This window comes from Erythrolamprus reginae, chromosome 10 (genome assembly GCF_031021105.1).
Source record: "Erythrolamprus reginae isolate rEryReg1 chromosome 10, rEryReg1.hap1, whole genome shotgun sequence".
NCBI lineage: Eukaryota > Metazoa > Chordata > Lepidosauria > Squamata > Dipsadidae > Erythrolamprus > Erythrolamprus reginae.
This window is the reverse complement of record NC_091959.1, coordinates 16,931,775-16,951,642: the sequence shown is the minus strand read 5'-3', so window position 1 is coordinate 16,951,642 and position 19,868 is coordinate 16,931,775. Positions and strand designations below refer to the sequence as shown.

The 19,868-nt window shown below is 46.8% G+C and overlaps 1 protein-coding gene across 1 annotated transcript in view; it reads left to right on the top strand.

Moving 5' to 3' along the window:
- Window positions 1-17,251, top strand: part of LOC139173192 (vomeronasal type-2 receptor 26-like) — a 35,076-nt gene extending 17,825 nt beyond the window's left edge. The window contains exons 5-8 of the mRNA XM_070762790.1: window positions 2,497-2,623; window positions 10,474-11,372; window positions 15,267-15,362; window positions 17,108-17,251. Of these exons, the coding sequence (XP_070618891.1) occupies window positions 2,497-2,623; window positions 10,474-11,372; window positions 15,267-15,362; window positions 17,108-17,251 (1,266 nt within the window). The remainder of the gene's footprint in view (window positions 1-2,496; window positions 2,624-10,473; window positions 11,373-15,266; window positions 15,363-17,107) is intronic.
- Window positions 17,252-19,868: the final 2,617 nt, after the last annotated feature.

Here is a 19,868-nt window from a genome sequence, read left to right as displayed (position 1 = left end):
ATGAAAAAATGTTTGTTTATTTTGCTCAGAAAAGCCCCTCCCCCCATCTGTGTGTAATAATGTTTATTTATATATAGATTAGGCAGCAAGTTACAATTTTTTTTGAATACTTTTTGCATTGGTTTACTAATTTTAACATTCCTGATCACAACAAAATGAAAAATGAAATGAAAAAAATAATGTTTAGTTGTTTATTTTGCTCAGAAAAGCCCTCCTCCCCGGCTGTCTGCAGTTATGTTTGCTTTATATATAGACCAGGCTGCAAGTTCCAAATTACATACTTGTTTTTAGTACAATGGGTTTCTTGCATAAAATTAGTTGCCCGTGTATCATTTACTTACTTTTCTGTGTACTTCATCCAGTGGTGGTCTGGAGGTAGAATAAACAGGTATGCAGTACTGGTAGCAAAATTTTGCTTGGCTTATACTCGAGTAAAATTTTGCAGAATTTTAGCAAAATTGAGACCCCAATTACGAGTACTCTCCTTTTTTTTTTTAGGCTAGGATTTTTTGAGCAGTTCTTTTATTGTCGTGGTGGTGTCTGGTGGTGCTGTTTTATGAGGATTATTATTGTTGTTGTTTTGAGGATGATTATAGTTCTTCAATAGACAGGACCTAAGTGGCATAGTTTTGCCATGTTTTATGGAAATCTTTCAAGATCTTACTGGTCAGAGGTTTCTTTCTTCATCATAGTTTTATTCTACATTAAAAAACTGAATGAAGTAAAAGTTTTCTAAACCTTTTACAGTAAACTTTATTCTCAGTTTTAATATGAATATATCAACATACTTAAATCTTTTTTTTAAATTCCATCTCTCCAGACTTTATTAAATAGAAAAGTACTTTATTGTAATGTTAAATTCCAAAACCAAAGGAGAGGAATTAAATGAAGAATCTGACAATTGTAATACCTCCTGCATCTGTTCAGAAGTACAGTGGTCCCTCGACTTGCGCGTTCTCGATTAGCGCGAAACGCTGCAACGCGGTTTTTCAAAAAATATTATTTAAAAAAATAAAATATTAAAAAATATTTTTTTTTTTATTCTGTTCCCTGAATGGAGACCGCCGGCCGCTCAATCGGGCCGGCAGGGAACAGAATGGAGCCTTCCGCGGCGGGGCTGGTAAGGGGGGGAGCCGAGGGGGGAGCCGAGCCCAGCCCTGTGGCATTCGCTTTCCTCCCGCCGGCAGCCGACTGATCGTGGGCTCCTTCGCAACCTCGGAGAGCTTCCTGGTTTTCGTGAGCTTTCATGCCCCGGAAGCTCTCCGAGGTTGCGAAGGAGCCCACGATCAGTCTCGGCTGCGGGTGGGAGGAAGGCGAATCCCCCGTGGGCTCCGTTACATCTTCCGCTGCCAGCCAGGCCATGCTGGCGGCAGCGGAACAATCGCTGGCTGTCAACTTTTCTTTTTAAAACTGGGCAGGAGCTGACTTGCCTCCCCAGTGCTAAAAAGAAAAGTTGACAGCCAGCGCTACGACTGACGGAAGCGCTGCTTCTCCGGTCGCCCGGTCCTCTCCTGCCTCCTGCGCCGATGTTCCCCGCTGCGACGGAAGGCAGTCGCTTGGCTAGGGAGGCTCGGCCGAAAGGGGCTGGAGCGGCAGAGCCGAGCACGCCTTCCACCCAGGGAGTCCTGCCCTTTCATCCCCGCCGACCACAGGGGCGAGGGGTGGGGATGAAGGGGCAGGACTTCCCGGGCGGAAGGCGTGCTCGGCTCTGCCGCTCCAGCCCCTTTCGGCCGAGCCTCCCCGGCCAAGCAGCCAGGGAAGTCGAGCCAGGCGTGGCGGCGGCAGTGCTGCTTCTCTGGTCGCCCGGTCCTCCCTAGCCAAGCGACTGCCTTCCGTCACAGCGGGGAACATCGGCGCAGGAGGCAGGAGAGGACCGGGCGACCGGAGAAGCAACGCTGCCGCCGCCACGCCTGGCTCGACTTCCCTGGCTGCTTGGCCGGGGAGGCCCGGGAAGTCCTGCCCCTTCATCCCCACCCCTCGCCCCTGTGGCCGGCTCATCCAGGGGGGCGTGTGTGAACTGGCAAGCGGCAAGCGGGAAGACCAAGGGAAGGTTCCTTCAGCCGCCCAACACCTGATCCGCTCCGCAGCGCGGCAGCAGCGAGGAGCCGAAGATGGGGTTTCCCCTTTGCCTTTACCCCATCTTCGGCTCCTCACTGCTTCCACGCTGCGGAGCAGATCAGCTGTTGGGCGGCTGAAGGAATCTTCCCTTGGTCTTCCCCGCCGCCCACACGCAAACTCCACCATCTGCGCATGTGCGGCCATGAAAAAAATGGTGCACATGCGCAGATGGTGGTTTTACTTCCGCATCCAATATAACGCGGAAATCGGTTAGCGCGGGAGGTCTTGGAACGTAACCCCCGCGCTAACCGAGAGATCACTGTAGTCAGAGATTTCATATTTGCTTCAGGAAAGACCAGAGGCTAATTGTCTCCATCCATTTTTACCTCCGTTTTCTATGGATGGAGAGTCCTAACACATTCTCTTTTTTCTGCTCAGTCTCTGCCTGAGTCCAAATGTGTGGAAAGTTGTCATCCTGGATTTGTCAAGAGGGCTCAAGAAGGAGAGCCAGTTTGCTGCTATGACTGCGTTCCTTGTCCAGAGGGGACCTTCTCCACTCAGGAAGGTGGGTGACCCTGAGGAAAATGGGAGGCTTTGTGGAACTGGATCCATCTAGAATCTTTTCATGAAAGTGCAAGTTAAAAGGGAGATTGGAGCAAATCTGTTTTTTTATTTCTAATCTGCACAATTTCTTATCTAAAAAGAAGTAATCTTGAAGAAGGGCTGGGATGAGACGGGAGGAGGGGGTGGGAGACTGGGCAAGCTTTACTAACAGCAGAGGAAATATCTCTTACACTCAAGACAATAAACATACATTTCAATGCAACATTATATATCAAATCATTTTTTGACTTACGAGTCTGTCAGTCCATATAATGTGGATAAATGCTCAGTTTTTTATAAGTGTTCTTATATTCGTCAAAATGGACAGTCGCGATTTCATGTAAATATACAATATACAAACTAAATATAAACTTTGACTATAAAGTTTAACTCCATTCTATTTGTTTAACGTTTTTTGTTTCTTGCCAACATTTGCTTTTTAATTTTTATAGAAACATAGAAACAACGAAGATTGATGGCAGAAAAAGACCTCATGGTCCATCTAGTCTGCCCTTACACTATTTCCTGTATTTTATCTTAGGATGGATATATTTTTATCTATTTATTTATTTATTTGATTTTTATGCCGCCCTTCTCCTTAGACTCAGGGCAGCTTACAACATGTTAGCAATAGCACTTTTTTAACAGAGCTAGGCTATTGCCCCCACAATCCGGGTCCTCATTTACCCACCTCTGAAGGATGGAAGGCTGAGTCAACCTTGAGCCGGTGATGAGATTTGAACCGCTGACCTTCAGCTCTACAAGTCAGCTTCAGTGGCCTGCAGTACAGCACTCTACCTGCTGCGCCACTCCGGCTCTTATCCCAGGCATGTTTAAATTCAGTTACTGTGGATTTACCAACCACATCTGTTGGAAGTTTGTTCCAAGCATCTACTACTCTTAGTATCCCTAAGCAGCCTTTTAGTCTCTCTGATAAATATAACTCTGTCAGAGTGAATGGACCTATCACAGTGTTTTGTTCTTCCTTAGTAAAGTATATACTTAAAATTTCCATTTCCTAAAAAGGGGGGCTATAAATTTGCTCTTAGATTTTTCCGCTTCCAGGCGTTCTACATGAAAGAGTCATTTCATGTGTTCTATTACCATGGCTACTGTTGGCACTGTGGGTTCCAGCCAACATTTTAATAAACACTTTTTGCTGACCAGCAATAAAACATGTAAGAGTTTGCGTTTACCCGGGGAATTCTGTGGCTCACCATTTAACATTTCAAAGTCACAATGAAATAGACATAATTTGGAAGAAAGGTTGTTTTCCCTAGGCCAAGGGTAGGCAAACTTAAATATTCAAAGAGCCATTGGATCCATTTCCCACCGAAAAAAGCCGCCGGGAGCCACAAAACCTGGGTGGGTGTGGCAACTGACATCACTCACTCTTACCCAGTCACATGACCCCCCCAGCCATGCCTACCAAGCCAGTCATTAGGACAGAGAACTGAGAACCACAAAACCCTTTTCTCTCTCTCCCCTTCTATCTATTTCTCTCTCCCTCTCTGTCTCTGTGTCTCTCCCTCTCTATCTCTGGATTTCTCTATGGTTCTCTCCCCCTTCCCTTCTATCTCCCCTTCTTCCAGCACACTTTATATGAACTAGCCCCTTTTACAATATGACTTATAACAGTTCATTTAGTTATTGTTCAAAGTTACAAGAGCACAGAAAAAAGTAATTTATGACTGTTTTTTCACACTAAAGTCTATTGCAGAATGCTCACATGATCAAAGTTCAGATGCTTAGCAACTAATCCATATTTATGACAGTTGCAGTGTCCAGGGGTCATATGATCCCCTTTTGTAACCTTCTGACAAATATCTTTTTTTAATTCCTTCCTTTATCATAACCAAAAACCTCTAAAAATATCTTTAGGTATGTAATCAAGCCTGTTATCTAAATTAGTATGAATTTGTTGTAACTATATATGTCTTACTCACACAATGCTGCCTTTTATTGTAATGAAAATAGATGGTATATCGCATTGTATGATTGTATGTGTAGAGAAAAAAATTATCCTCCCCCCCCCCCCCAAAAAAAAAAGTAATGGGAGCTCACTCCGTTATGCAGCATTAGGGATTCGAACCGCCGAATGGACAATCTTTCTGATCAGCAAGCTCAGCCAACTGAGCCACCACATCCCCTAATCGGTTCCTGGATTTGTCACTTAACTATTTGACTGAGTTGACTGAGTTCTTTGATTTGAGGAACTGCCCATTTCCCATTCTTAAATCATTATCACATGGATATGATAATATTACATTACAAGAGTCACGTATGCTCTCAGAAAAAAAAATCCATGTTCCAAGGAAACGAAAACAATGATATACAAGAAACTAAACCTAAAAAACCAGAGTAAACATGAGGCAGCAATGTGGAGCAGTAGATAAAAAAGCCAACAATCTTAAGCTGCATCAACAGGGGGATACACTCCAAGACTAGGGAGATACTACGGTAATAATAATTTAATAATAACAATTTATTAGATTTGTATGCCACTCCTTTCCAAAACTTGGGGCGGCTCACAATGTTGTTTGGCGGGACACAGGGGAAGAGCCTTCTCTGTGGCGGCCCCGGCCCTCTGGAACCAGCTCCCCCTGGAGATTAGAACTGCCCCCACCCTCCCTGCCTTTCATAAACTTCTTAAAACCCACCTTTGCCATCAGGCATGGGGGGACTGAGACATCTCCCCCGGGGCCTATACAGTTTATACATGGTATGTTTGTGTGTATGTTTGTTTTTAATAATGGGGGTTTTAGTGTTTTTTAAATTATTAGATTTGTTTTACATTGTCTTTATTATTGCTGTGAGCCTCCCCGAGTCTACGGAGAGGGGTGGCATACAAATCTAATAAATAATAAATAAATAAATAAATAATAATAATAATAATAACATAGCAATAATACAATACATTACAAATCTAATAATAAAATTTTTAAAAGTCAATTAAAAAATAAAGCTCTCCTCATCCGGGATTTAATCCTGGATGAGGAGGCCGACCTGGCATGTGTAACTGAAACCTGGCTGGGCCCGGAGGGAGGAGTTCCTCTCTCGGAAATCTGCCCAGCTGGGTTTCAGATATGGCATCAACCTCGACCCCAGGGAAGGGGGGGAGGAGTGGCTATTGTAGCCAGGGAGAGCCTTGGCCTGCGTGGGCTCGTTGCTCCGGAGATTGCGGGTTGCGAGTCCCTCCTTGTGAAGTTGGACTTAGGGGTTCAGGTGGGCTTGTTTCTCACGTACCTGCCTCCCAGCTGCGTGTCAAAAGCCCTGCCTGTGCTACTCGAGGAGGTAGCCGGGTTGGCGGTGGAGTTCCCCGGACTTATTGTCCTGGGGGACTTCAATCTGCCGTCACTCGGCGAAACCTCTGGGTTGGCACAGGAGTTCATGGCCACCATGACAGCCATGGACCTGACTCAAGTAGTTCAGGGTCCGACTCACGAGGGAGGGCACGCACCTGACATGGTATTCCTCTCTGAGCAACTGAGTAATGGTCTGAGACTAAGGGGCTTAGATGCGCTGCCTTTGTCATGGTCAGACCATTTCCTACTACGGCTTGACTTCCTGGCTCCAATCCTTCCCCGCAGGGAGGCGGAACCAATTAAGATGTTCCGCCCCAGACGCCTGATGGACCCTGAGGGCTTTCAGACGGCGCTTGGGGTTATACCAGAGGCACTTGTCCACAGTCCGGCAGAGTCTCTTGCGGAAGCCTGGAACAAGGCCGCAGCGGAGGCTCTTGACCGGATTGCGCCTTTGCGACCTCTCCGAGGTGCTAGACCCCGTAGAGCTCCATGGTTCAACGAGGAGCTCCGGGAGTTGAAACGCCAGAAGAGACGTCTAGAGAAGCGATGGAGGAAGAGTAGGTCTGAATCCGACCGAACACTTGTAAGAGCTTTTATTAAGACTTACAAAGTGGCGCTCAAGGCGGCAAGATGCGCGTACCATGCCGCCTTGATTGCATCAGCGGAATCCCGCCCGGCCGCTCTGTTTAGGGTGACCCGCTCCCTTCTTAACCAGGGGGGAGTTGGGGAGCCCTTACAGAGTAGTGCCGAGGACTTTAACACGTTTTTCGCTGATAAAGTCGCTCGGATCCGAGCCGACCTCGACTCCAATTGTAAAACAGAGTCGACTGACAACGAGTCAGTCGAGGTGACTGGGGCACGTACTTGTCCACCTGTCTGGGAAGAGTTTGATCTGGTGACACCTGATGAAGTGGACAAGGCCATCGGAGCTGTGAGTTCCACCACCTGTTTACTGGATCCGTGTCCCTCCTGGTTGGTTTCGGCCAGCAGGGAGGTGACACGGAGCTGGGCCCAGGAGATTACCAACGCTTCCTTGGGGAGGGGAGTTTTTCCATCACTCTATAAAGAAGCGCTTGTGCGCCCCCTCCTCAAGAAGCCCTCCCTGGACCCAGCCGTACTTAACAACTACCGTCCAGTCTCCAACCTTCCCTTTATGGGAAAGGTTGTCGAGAAGGTGGTGGCACTCCAGCTCCAGCGGTCCTTGGAAGAAGCCGATTATCTAGGTCCTCAGCAGTCGGGTTTCAGGGCCAGTTACAGCACGGAAACCGCTTTGGTCGCGTTGATGGATGATCTCTGGCGGGCCCGGGACAGGGGTTTATCCTCTGTCCTGGTGCTCCTTGACCTCTCAGCGGCTTTCGATACCATCGACCATGGTATCCTTCTGCACCGGCTGGAGGGGCTGGGAGTGGGAGGCACTGTTCTTCAGTGGTTCTCCTCCTACCTCTCTGGCCGGTCGCAGTCGGTGTTAGTGGGGGGTCAGAGGTCGACTCCTAGGTTTCTCCCTTGTGGGGTGCCTCAGGGGTCGGTCCTCTCCCCCCTACTATTCAACATCTACATGAAACCGCTGGGCGAGATCATCCAAGGACATGGGGTGAGGTATCATCAATATGCCGATGATACCCAGCTTTACATCTCCACCCCATGCCCAGTCAACGAAGCGGCGGAAGTGATGTGCCGGTGCCTGGAGGCTGTTGGGGCCTGGATGGGTGTCAACAGACTCAAGCTCAACCCGGATAAGACGGAGTGGCTGTGGGTTCTGCCTCCCAAGGACAATCCCATCTGTCCGTCCATCACCCTGGGGGGGGAATTATTGACCCCCTCAGAGAGGGTCCGCAACTTGGGCGTCCTCCTCGATCCACAGCTCACATTAGAACAACATCTTTCAGCTGTGGCGAGGGGGGGCGTTTGCCCAGGTTCGCCTGGTGCACCAGTTGCGGCCCTATCTGGACCGGGACTCATTGCTCACAGTCACTCATGCCCTCATCACCTCGAGGTTCGACTACTGTAATGCTCTCTACATGGGGCTACCTTTGAAAAGTGTTCGGAAACTTCAGATCGTGCAAAATGCAGCTGCGAGAGCAGTCATGGGCCTACCTAGGTATGCCCATGTTTCACCATCACTCCGCAGTCTGCATTGGTTGCCGATCAATTTCCGGTCACAATTCAAAGTGTTGGTTATGACCTTTAAAGCCCTTCATGGCATCGGACCAGAATATCTCCGAGACCGCCTCCTGCCGCACGAATCCCAGCGACCGATTAGGTCCCACAGAGTGGGCCTTCTCCGGGTCCCGTCAACTAAACAATGTCGGTTGGCGGGCCCCAGGGGAAGAGCCTTCTCTGTGGCGGCCCCGGCCCTCTGGAACCAACTCCCCCCAGAGATTAGAACTGCCCCTACTCTTCCTGCCTTCCGTAAACTCCTTAAAACCCACCTTTGCCGTCAGGCATGGGGGAACTGAAACATCTCCCCCTGGGCACGTTTAATCTATGCATGGTATGTCTGTGTGTGTGACTGTTAGCATATGGGGTTTTTTAAATATTAAATATTTTAAATTTGTCTGATTGCTTATGATTTGTTTTTACATGTTGTGAGCCGCCCCGAGTCTTCGGAGAGGGGCGGCATACAAATCTAAGTAATACATAAATAAATAAATAAATAAAATAAATAAAAAAACATTAATATAGCATAATCAGTGTCATAAAATCACCAACTACACAATCGTACACATTCAACCCAGTTAATCATACAACAGAGGTCAGAAAACACAACGAAGGGGGGGGGGGGTAATCATCCCCACGCCTGGCGACAGATGTGTCTTCAGCATTTTACAGAAGGCGAGGAGGGTGGGGGCTGTTCAAATCTCTGGAGGGAGTTGATTCCAGAGGGTCGAGGCCGCCACAAAGAAGGCTCTTCCTCTGGGCCCCACCAACCGACATTGTTTAGTCCAGTGTTTCCCAACCTTGGCCACTTAAAGGTATCTGGACTTCAACTCCCAGAATTCCCCAGCCAGCATTCATTTACAAGTATAATAATAATAATAATAATAATAATAATAATAACAACAATAACAACAACAACAAAAACAACAACAACAAAAACAGAGGGAAGAGATCTTGGAGGTCTTCTAGTCCAACCCCCTGCTTAGGCAGGAAACCCTACACTACTTCAGACAGATGGTTATCCAATATCTGCTTAAAAACTTCCAGTGTTGGGGCATTTGCAACTTCTGGAGGCAGGCTGTTTCACTGATCAACTGTTCTGACTGTCAGCAAATTTCTCCTTAGTTCTAAGTTGCTTCTCTCCTTGTTTAGTTTCCACCCATTGCTCCTTGTTCTACCCTCGGGTGCTTTGGAGAGTAGGTTGACTCTTTAATAATAAAGATATTAATAAATTAAATAATAAAGATAATAGATCACTAAATAACAATTTGGGGTTACACAATTATTAATTGTAAAATCTTTCTTCTACAAGATGATCAAGATGATTGGGGTGATACGATTGCAGTTTGTTATAAGGCAAGTCAGATACAGTTCTAGTTACAGGACTCCTTATATAAGCCAACCTTTTTAAATTAACAAAACAATAAGAATAATATAAAATTTAACAAATAACACTGTTCTAAATATTGCTAAAAAGAAATTTACATAATTCTTGTGTATATTACCCTAGAATTTAAATTGATGACCTCCTTTTTTTCTGGTAACAGGTGGCCAAACTCCATCCTTCCTTCCATTAAGTGTAGTATTTTTATCATAACCTTTTAAAATACATAAGTAATAGTCACAAGACAAGTAGTACAAATTCACCCCCTTTTGCTAGATGCCGTCTACTGCCAATTGGTAGAATTGTTATTAGGAGTAACCATGCAGCACCCAGCATGTGCTACATGAATGTTGGGTACCTATCAGGTTGTTTGAAGAAGCAAGGATTAACCCAAATCATCACAATTTCCATTTTGTGTGTGATGAAATTGCTCAAAAAAGATTATTTTTTTGTTGCCGAGGATGTAGCTTGTTTCAGAGCTGGTCAGTCTTCTTCTTGTGAAGGTGCACTGTAGTGGTCCAGTCTCTTCTTAAAAACTGCCAATGTTGAAGAACTCACAATTTCTGCATGCCAGCTGTTCCACTGGTTACGTGCTATAACTGTTAGGAAGTTTCTCCTTAATTCCATATTACTTCCAGATGTTACAGAATACCGCAGGGATCCTCCAAGTCCAATATATTAACTGTTTTGTTAAAAAGATGATATGATTCATTATTAACCTCTATTAATGTAGATTTCTATGAAGATTCTACACATTACACAGAAAATAATTAACATCCTATGACTCCCCTCAACTTCATATACCTGGCTACATTTTGAAAAATATCCTTCTTAGCTCTTTTTAATGGAATTGTTTACATATATGCCTTGGAATATGTATTTGGAATTAGGTGCTGTCCAAAAACGGTATTTCTTGTAATTTAAAAAATCAAAATATTAAAGAAATATTGCTTCTTATTTTGTCAGATACTGAAAAATGCACCAAGTGTCCAGATAATAAATATCCAAATGAGGACAGAGTCCAATGTATCTCCAAAGTTATAACCTTCCTGTCTTATGAAGAATATCTTGGCATCATTCTGGTCTCTTTTGCCCTACTGTTGTTCTTAATCACAGACCTTGTTTTTATCATTTTTATTAAATACCGAGAAACCCCCATTGTCAAAGCCAACAACCGAGACCTCTCCTACATCCTCCTGGTCTCCCTCCTGCTTTGCTTCTTGTCTTCTTCTCTCTTCATTGGTCAGCCAAGGAAAGCCACCTGCCTTCTCCGACAGACAATTTTCAGTATCATCTTCTCAGTTGCTGTTTCTTCTCTCTTGGCCAAAACCATCACAGTGGTGCTGGCTTTTCTGGCTACAAAACCAGGAAACCAAATTAACACATGGTTGGGGAAGAGCTTGGCCAACTCCATTATCCTTTCTTCTTCTGCTGTCCAAATTGTCATTTGCTCCATCTGGCTGGGAGTTTCTCCCCCCTTCCCTGACTCTGACCTCCACTCCCAGCATGGAGAGATCATTCTGCAATGCAATGAAGGGGCTGTGGTCATGTTCTACGTCACCCTCAGCTACATGGGCTTCCTGGCTGCCACCTGCTTCATGGTGGCTTTCCTGGCCAGGAATCTGCCTGGGGCCTTCAATGAAGCCAAGCTGATCACCTTCAGCATGCTGGTCTTCTGCAGTGTCTGGGTGACTTTTGTGCCCACCTACCTGAGCACCAAAGGGAAGTACATGGTGGCTGTTCAGATCTTCTCCATCCTGGCCTCCAGTGCTGGTCTGCTAGGCTGCATCTTCTTCCCCAAGTGTTACATTATCCTTCTGAGGCCAGACCTGAACACAAAGGAGCATCTCACAGCTAGAACAAATGTAAAACATAATATATAACACCATTGTGATATTGGAAAAATTGTTAACATGACTTTTATTTGATTTCCATTTAGATAGTATGCAGGAGTCAAAGAAAAAAAAATCTCTATATGTTTCAAAATGGGAAATTGTTGAATGATGGGAATTCTTGCAGCTCCATCCCAATTTTAATAAATCGTGCTAAAGAGATCTTTGTAAAATTCAGCGGAATTCATCTGTTCAACCACACTACTGAATGTGAAAGCTTATAGAAAATACCGTGGGCACTCTTTCCTATTGACAGCAGCTAAAAGTATTTGTGAGAGAGAATGAGTAGGAAAAGAGGTCAGGAGGAAGCTGTTGGGTACCAAATACCAGCCTGGTTGCCTGAGAATGCCAGAATGATGTGAAATGCCAGGTTTTATTGGTTCTCAGCTTGGAAGAGAAATCTTCATCCCTCTTATATAATTCTTTCTTTATTTGGGATTTCAGTTTGGGTTTATTATTTTTTGTTTCTGTACTTTGCCCTAAAATAAAAAAAAAATAAACTAAATTTTAAAAATAAAGTTTGCAATGAAATTTCCACTGTTTTTTTCTTTCAAGCAGAGAAATAAAATAGCAGTTTTTAAATCCTTGATGGATGACCCCCAAGAGCCTAGTCCATGATCAACCCAGGAAAGTTTTCCTGACATTTGGTGTTATATCACAACCTTTGATCCAGCCATGGGGAAATGCTGGGGGTGTTTCCTCAGAAACCCCTCCTGCCACTGTGGGCCTTTCAAGATGGAGAGTCAGAAGCTGAAAGAGACACTCGGAGAGTTCCAGACAAAGTCTGTGGAATGAATAGAATAAAAGGGGAGTGAAAGACCCAGGAAAGACCTTGGACTAAATGACTGGAGGGGGAGGAGAGAAGGAGAGTGGGGGGAAGGAAGAGGAAAGGAGGGAGGGAAGAGAAAATATAAAGAAGGGAGCAGTGGAGGGATTCAGACGATTTATTTATTTATTTTTATTTATTTATTTTGTCAAGTACGTATTGGTGGTATAGAAAAATATAATAATATTTATATACATGATACCAGTAAGAGAGAAACATTAGAATAGGGGACGGAAGGCACTCTGGTGCACTTATTCATGCCCCTTTCTGACCTCTTAGGGATAGGGAGAGGTCAACAGTGGATAGTATAAGGGAAAGGTTTTGGGGGTTAGGTGATAATACTACAGAGTCAGGTAGTGAGTTCCATGCATCAATTACTCAGTTACTAAAGTCATATTTCCTGCACTCGAGTTTGCAGCGGTTTTCTTTGAGTTTGCATCTGTTGTGTGCGTGTGTGCTGTTGTGGTTGAAGCTGAAGTAGTCGTTGACAGGAAGGACATTGTATGGGCTATGCTTAGGTCATGTTGAAGGTTTAATGGAGTTAATCATTTTTAAGACGGTTCTCCCTGTTTCGCTAGAACCGTTTAACTTTATGCCCAGTTCAGGGAACCGTTTGAATTGCCTGGCCCTGGCCCCTCCTTCTGGCCTCCCTTGCCTGGTCCACCCTTCCTCACCCCTCCCCTCCTGTTCAATAATTAAAAAAAAGATGGAGAGTCAGAAGCTGAAAGAGACCCCCAGAGAGTCCCTGGCAAAGTCTGTGGAATGAATAGAAAAAACGGGTGTGAAAGCCCTTGGGAAGATCTGGGGCTCAATGACTTGGGGAGAGACAGAGAAGGAGGATGAGGAAAGGAGGGAGGAAAAAGAAAATACAGGGAAGGGAGGAGTGGTGGGATTTAGCTGATTCTCTCTGGTTCAGGAGGTTGGGAGCTCGATCCTAGGTAGAGGCAGATGTTGCTTGGACAGGGGGTTGGACTAGATGACCTGCAAGGTCCCTTCTAACTCTGTGGATGTGTTCATCTGAACCGGCTGAATTGCCTGCTCCTGGCCCCTCCTTCTGGCCTCCCCTGCCTGGCCCCGCCCTGCTTCCACCTTCGCTCCTCAGGGTCCCAACCCCCCAGGAAAACAATTTGTCTCCAAAATCCTGTGAATCCCTTTGGCTCAGGCACGGGGATTCCCCACCGGTTCCCTCTGGGAGAAGGAATTGTAGAAAGGCAGCTGAGCCCGGAATGGAGTTTCCTCGAAGTTAGTAATTGTGAGCATCCAGAAGGGAGCAGGACCAATGAGAATTCTCCCTTCTGCAGTGTCATCTATCTCCGGGCATACTCTCCCTTGACTTCACCCACTGGAGGAGAGATCTCCTCCCTCCCTCTATCTCCACTTCTCTCTCTCCTACTTCAGGTGAAGCCACAAAGGACTCTGCTCAGAAACCGATGACGCTCAAGCAGGCAGAATTCCCATTGGTGCTGTTCCTCGTTCTGGCGCCTCCCACCTCCAACGGCAAAAATAAACGGTTCTCCGTGACAGTCCCTTCCCCCAATACAGAACGGCGGATTCTTCGTCTGGAGCTCTCTGCTCATACACAGAGAGAGACACAAACACAATCCATCCTAAAACAAAAGGCTCCTTTTGGGGAGGGAGGGGGAGAAAATTGGTGAAATAAAGAGGAAAAGAAAAGAAAGAAAGGGAAAGGAAAGAAGATAGAAGAAGGTCTGGAATTAAGATTGATAGTATGTATGGTTTTTTATTATTATATACGTGATTTTAGTGATGTTTTCACTGGTTTTTTAAACTTGTATTGCATTTATAACCGTTGTTAGCTGTTTAGAGTCCATTTCGGAGTGATCAGCATATAAATGCAATGAATAGATAGATAGATAGATAGATAGATAGATAGATAGATAGATAGATAGATAGATGGATAGATAGATAAATGATAGATAGACAGATAGAAAGAGAGAAAGAAAGGGAAAGGGAAAGGAAAGAAGATAGAATAAGGACAGGTAATGAAAGAAGGGAAAGGGAAAGAAAAGGAAATGGAAAAGAAAGTGAAAGGAAAGAAAAGAAGATAGAGTAAGGACAGAAAGGGAAAGGAAAGGAAAGAAAAAAGAAAGGGAAAGAAAAGGAAAGGGAAAGGAAGGGTGAGGAGATGAAAAAGGAGAGGAAGATAGATATAGAAAGGACAGAAAGGGAAAGGAGGGGAGTGGAGTGGGAGGGAAGGGCTAAAAAGCCAAATCTCAGGATCTCCTGGATCCCTTTGGCTCAGGCAGTGGGATTCCCCGCCGGTTCCCCCTCTGCACAAAGCGAAGGGATCACGAAAAGGCTGCCCAGCCCAGAATGGGGCTTCAGGCGACGCCAGGCCGGAGAAACGCCGGAGGGGCCGAGAAAGGCGAGGAACCCCCGAAGCCCCCGCAGCTCTTTCGGAAGGGATGGAGAGGATGTGACCGCTCAGCCCCAGAGACGGAGGGGCTGCGTTGGGGGGGGGGGGGCGTTTGTCTGGAACTTCGGAAGAGGGAAAGCCCAGAAAAGTGGAACAATGGGAATTCCCCTTTCCTCAGCGTCATCGGTCTCCGGGCAGAGTCTCCCTGGACTTCACCCGAGGGAGGCGAGTTCTGGGTAAGAGAGAGAAGCGGAGGGAGAGGGAGGGAGGGGGGATATTCTCGGTCTTGGGGGACCGCAGCATGAGGGGGGGTCATGGCAGCACTGGAGGGGAGGGTGGACTTCCTCCTGCCCTCCCCACATCCATCCATCATGCAGGGGGGCTGCAGTTGGTGACTGAAGGGGAGATTCAGCCCCATAGCCAGGGGGGACTTTGGGGGTCTCAGAGAGCTGGCTGAGGAGTCCCCTGCAACACTGTTTCCCATAAGATGTGTGCGCCCGGCCGCGCAGGCAACGTGAGATCTTAGCGCAGCACTTTCCACGTGTGCGTAGTTATGCTTTCCCACCCGCCGTGGCTCCTCCCCGTTCCGCCCCTGCTGAGCGCGGCACTTTCAAAGTGCATGGCAGTTATGCCTCTGCCCCCGTCTGAATTGGCTCCTCCCCAGCGTGAAGGCCGGGCCGGGGTCCGGGAGAAAGCGCCGCGCCGTCCGCTGAGCCGCCTAGCCCGGGCGCCAGAGAGAACAGCCAGCATCAGAAGACAAGTACGGCCAGGAACCAGCAGTGAGCGCCGGCATCTCTTTGGAAGGCAGCGGCGGATCTCGAGCCCCGCGGTTTCTCCTCTGGGGGGGGGGGGTTCTTTCAAACCGTTAGTGGCTGAGGGCAAGGGGCCGCTTCCCCCAGAGGGGAGGGGGTGTTTCTCCGCGTGCCGCGCCAATTGCTGAGGGAGAAGGTGGCAGTTTGGTCTCTTCCCTCGGAAAGCGACCGTTTCTCCCGCAGCGGCGGACTAAGGAAGCGGGAGGGAGCCAGAGTGAAAGAATTTCTGTCTCCTCTTATACATTCTGTGCAGTATTTAGGAGAACATATATGGGAACATAATTGTTAAACTTTACTGAGAAGTCAGTCCCTTGTTCAAGACAGCCTATCCATGTGAGCTGAGCATAGGATTACAAATACTGTCTTTCTAAATAAAACCATAAATGCAACTTTAACAACTCTCTATTAAGTTATACTAACTACATTCATAGTATACTACTACAAATAGATATGTTTTGAAGAAGCTGAATATACCACTACAAATTTTGTTAAAATAAAATACTTATAATGATATTGCCCAGAAGTTCACTTCAATTAATTTACTGTAGGGCAAAATTTATACTGAAATAACAAATCCCACTATCAACTCAGTATCAATTGTCACATTTATTTATGGAGAGATATGGAACAAGCATATATACACATTTATTACATGAATACAAATGCAAAACATGACTACTTCCCAATTAGATCATCTTGGTTGAACAAATAAAGTCATCAGCTTTTAATTAAAATCGATATGCCTCTGTCTTCTATTTTAAGCAAAGATTTCCACAAGCAAATTGCAAAAAAACAAAAACAAGGCAACAAAACACCCAATCAGCAAGAGAAACATTCTTGGAAGTATTTAAAACTGGGTCACATATTCCAGCTATATATGATACATTCAAAAAAAAAACCTTTAGTAAAATACTGCAACCACACTAACAGATTTGCCAGCCAGAGGCTATTTGCTTTAAATAGCTTGTTCCTTTCATCAGTTAGACATCGCTACAATATTTCAGCAATGAACAGTCTAGCACCATAAGAACCAACTACGTCTAGCATTTTACATTGATTATTTATACCACTTTCAGTACTATTAAATAACAGCATAATGCCTATGTAGACAATCCAGCTGCCGGACCAAATTCTTCGTAATTATACACCATGAGAACACGTTCTGCATGCAAAAAAAGAGATGTCTAGGTAAAAGTTGAAAGCCTAAAACACCGGTGCTCCCGGTCTAATGCAGCACAGCAGGGACACTGAGTAAGGCTCTTGAAGCTGTTTATCTGCATGTACTCAAGAAGTACTCCTCGTGAAAGCTACAACCGGGCAGGCATCATGGAGCAGCCTTTTGACACATGCTAGTTGATATTCGCCCCTATAATACAGCATTGCAAAGGGCGCCCGCTCCGACTTTTAAGGAGCTCTAGCCTGGAAGGAAGGGAGGGAGGGAGGGAAAGAAGGAAGGGAAGGAAGGAAGGAAGGAGCCAGGCCCATTTCAGCAACGCCTAACCCTCCCCGGTGGATCTCCTCCCGTGGATCACTGAGGGGCTCAAACTCCCCCGCCCCCTTTCTATCAAGTTCGCAGCACCCACGCTTGCCTGTTCCGTGCAGTTGCTCTTCCTCCTAACGGTGGAGAAGCCCGGAAGTAAAATACAGTATATGCAGTTCATGTCTTCTCTCCCCCCCCCCCCCCTCATTGCAGCGGCAGACTCCTGGCTCCCTCTGCCTGCTGGCTTGCTTTCCGTCCCCCGCTGCCCACTGGCACCGGCTGCTCTCGGGGACCAACGCCGCTCTTAGAGAAGACACCTGGGCTGCCCCCAACCTCCCCCGCGGGGAGCGGGACTAGGCCTTCACTCTGGCTCCCTCCCGCTTCCTTAGTCCACCGCTGCAGGAGAAACGGTCGCTTCCCGAGGGAGAAAGGAAGAGACCGAACCGCCGCCTTCTCCCTCAGCAATTGGCGCGGCACGCGGAGAGACACCCCCTCCCCTCCGGGGGAAGCGGCCCCCTGCCCTCAGCCACTAACGGTTTAAAAGAAGCCCCCCCGCAGAGGAGAAACTGCCGGGCTCGAGAGCCGCCGCTGCCTTCCACAGAGATGCCGGCGCTCCCCCCCACTCCCCAATGCAGCTCCTCCGTCTCTGGGGCTGAGCGGCCGCATCCTCTCCATCCCTTCCGAAAGAGCCGCCGGGGCTTCGGGGGTTCCTGGCACAACCGGCCTGGCTGGTTGTAGGCAGCCTTTCTCGGCCCCTCCGGCGTTTCTCTGGCCTAGCGTCGCCTGAAGCCCCATTCTGGGCTGAGCAGCCTCTCCACGACCCCTTCGCTTTGCTCAGAGGGGGAACCGGCAGAAATCCCACTGCCTGAACCAAAGGGATCCAGGAGATCCTGAGATTTAGCTTTCCAGCCCTTCCCTTCCACTCCACTCCCCTCCTTTCCCTTTCTGTCCTTTCTATATCTATCTTCCTTTCCCTTTTCATCAGCTCCCCCTTCCTTTCCCTTTCCTTTCCCTTTCTTTTTTCTTTTCTTTCCTTTCCTTTCCCTTTCTTTCCTTCGTCTATCTTCTTTCCTTTCCTTTCACTTTCATTTCCATTTCATTTACTTTTCCTTTCCCTTCTTTCATTTCCTATCCTTATTCTATCTTCTTTCCTTCCCCTTTCCCTTTCTTTCTGTCTTTCTGTCTTTCTATCTGTCTGTCTGTCTACCTACCTACCTACCTACCTACTTGCCTATCTATTGCATTTATATGCCGCTCCCTCCGAAATGGACTCTAAGCAGCTAACAACGGTTATAAATACAATACAAGTTAAAAAACCAGTAAAAACATCACTAAAATCACCTATATAATAATTAAAAAACCATACATACTATCAGTCTTAATTCCAGGCCTTCTTCTATCTTCTTTCCTTTCCCTTTCTTTCCTTTTCCTCTTTATTTCACCAATTTCCCCCTCTCCCGCCCCTTTCTCATTTCTTTACTACTTTTATTTTCTATTTTATGCCATGATAATAAAAATAATAAAAAAGAGCCTTTTGTTTTATGATGGATTGTGTGTGTGTGCGTGTGAGCAGCCAGATGCTTCCAGCCCCTGACGAAGAATCCGCCGTTCTGCATTGGGGGGAAGGGCTGTCACGGAGAAACGTTTATCTCTGCCGTTGGAGGTGGGAGGGGCCAGAACGAGAGACAGCACCAATTGGAATTCTCCCTGTTTGAGCGTCATCGGTTTCTGGGCAGAGTCCTCTGTGGCTTCACCTGAAGGAGGAGAGAGAGAAGCGGGGAAAGTGGGAGGGAGCGGGATATTGGCACGAAGGACCAACTGGGGCTTCTTCTCTGGGCGGAACTCTCTCCTCCAGGGGGTGAAGTCGAGGGAGAGTCTGCCCTGCCTTTTTACAATTCCTTCGCTGGGCGCAGAGAGGGAACCGGCGGGGAATCCCCGTGCCGGCTGAGCCAAAGGGATTCACAGGATTTTTGAGACAGATTGTTTTCCTGGGGGTTTGGGACCCTGAGGAGGGGAGGGGAGAAGCAGGGCGGGGCCAGGCAAGGGAGGCCAGGAGGAGGGGGCCTGGGCCAGGCAATTCAGCAGGTTCAGATGAACACATCAACAGAGTTGGAAGGTACCTTGCAGGTCATCTAGTCCAACCCCCGTCCAAGCAACATCTGTCTCTACCTAGGATCGAACTCCCAACCTCCTGAGCCAGAGAGAATCAGCTAAATCCCACCACTCCTCCCTTCCCTGTATTTTCTTTTTCCTCCCTCCTTTCCTCGTCCTCCTTCTCTCCCCCCCCCCCCCCGAGTCATTGAGTACCAGATCTTCCCCAGGGCTTTCACTCCCGTTTTTTCTATTCATTCCACAGATTTTGCCTGGGACTCTCCGGGGGTCTCTTTCAGCTTCTGACTCTCCATCTTTTTTTTAAATTATTGAACAGTTTCAAAAAAACATATAAATACAAACATACATGTGTACAAAACAAACTTTCAAAAGACAGCACATGATATTACATAACACAACAAGACCTAAACAGTAAAAATTAATATTCATTTACCAATGTTGCATATTGGTATATTTTCGGTGTATCTATAACACTTATTCATTAACTTATCTATATTCATGTAATCCAACTCATTACAATTATCTCTCCCATAACATCTTGTCTAAATGTATTCACCTTTCACTTTATGTCCTATATGCACCACTAACTTTCTGGGGCACTTTGCCCGCCCCTCGCCTGTTGCTCTCACGTTCCCTTTGGTTCCCTCCCGGGCTTTAAACCCCCACCCCCTCCACCTCTTCCTCCTATTCTTCCTCCCCTTCCTCCCCTTCCTCCTCTTCCTTCTCCTCCTCTTCTTCTTCCTCTACCTCCTCCACTGCTCTCCTTCACCCACAAGCAACAGGCAACCACAACACTGCACCAACAATACCCCTCCCACGCCTTTGTCTTACGACCATGGGATTCCCAGATGGACACATGCAC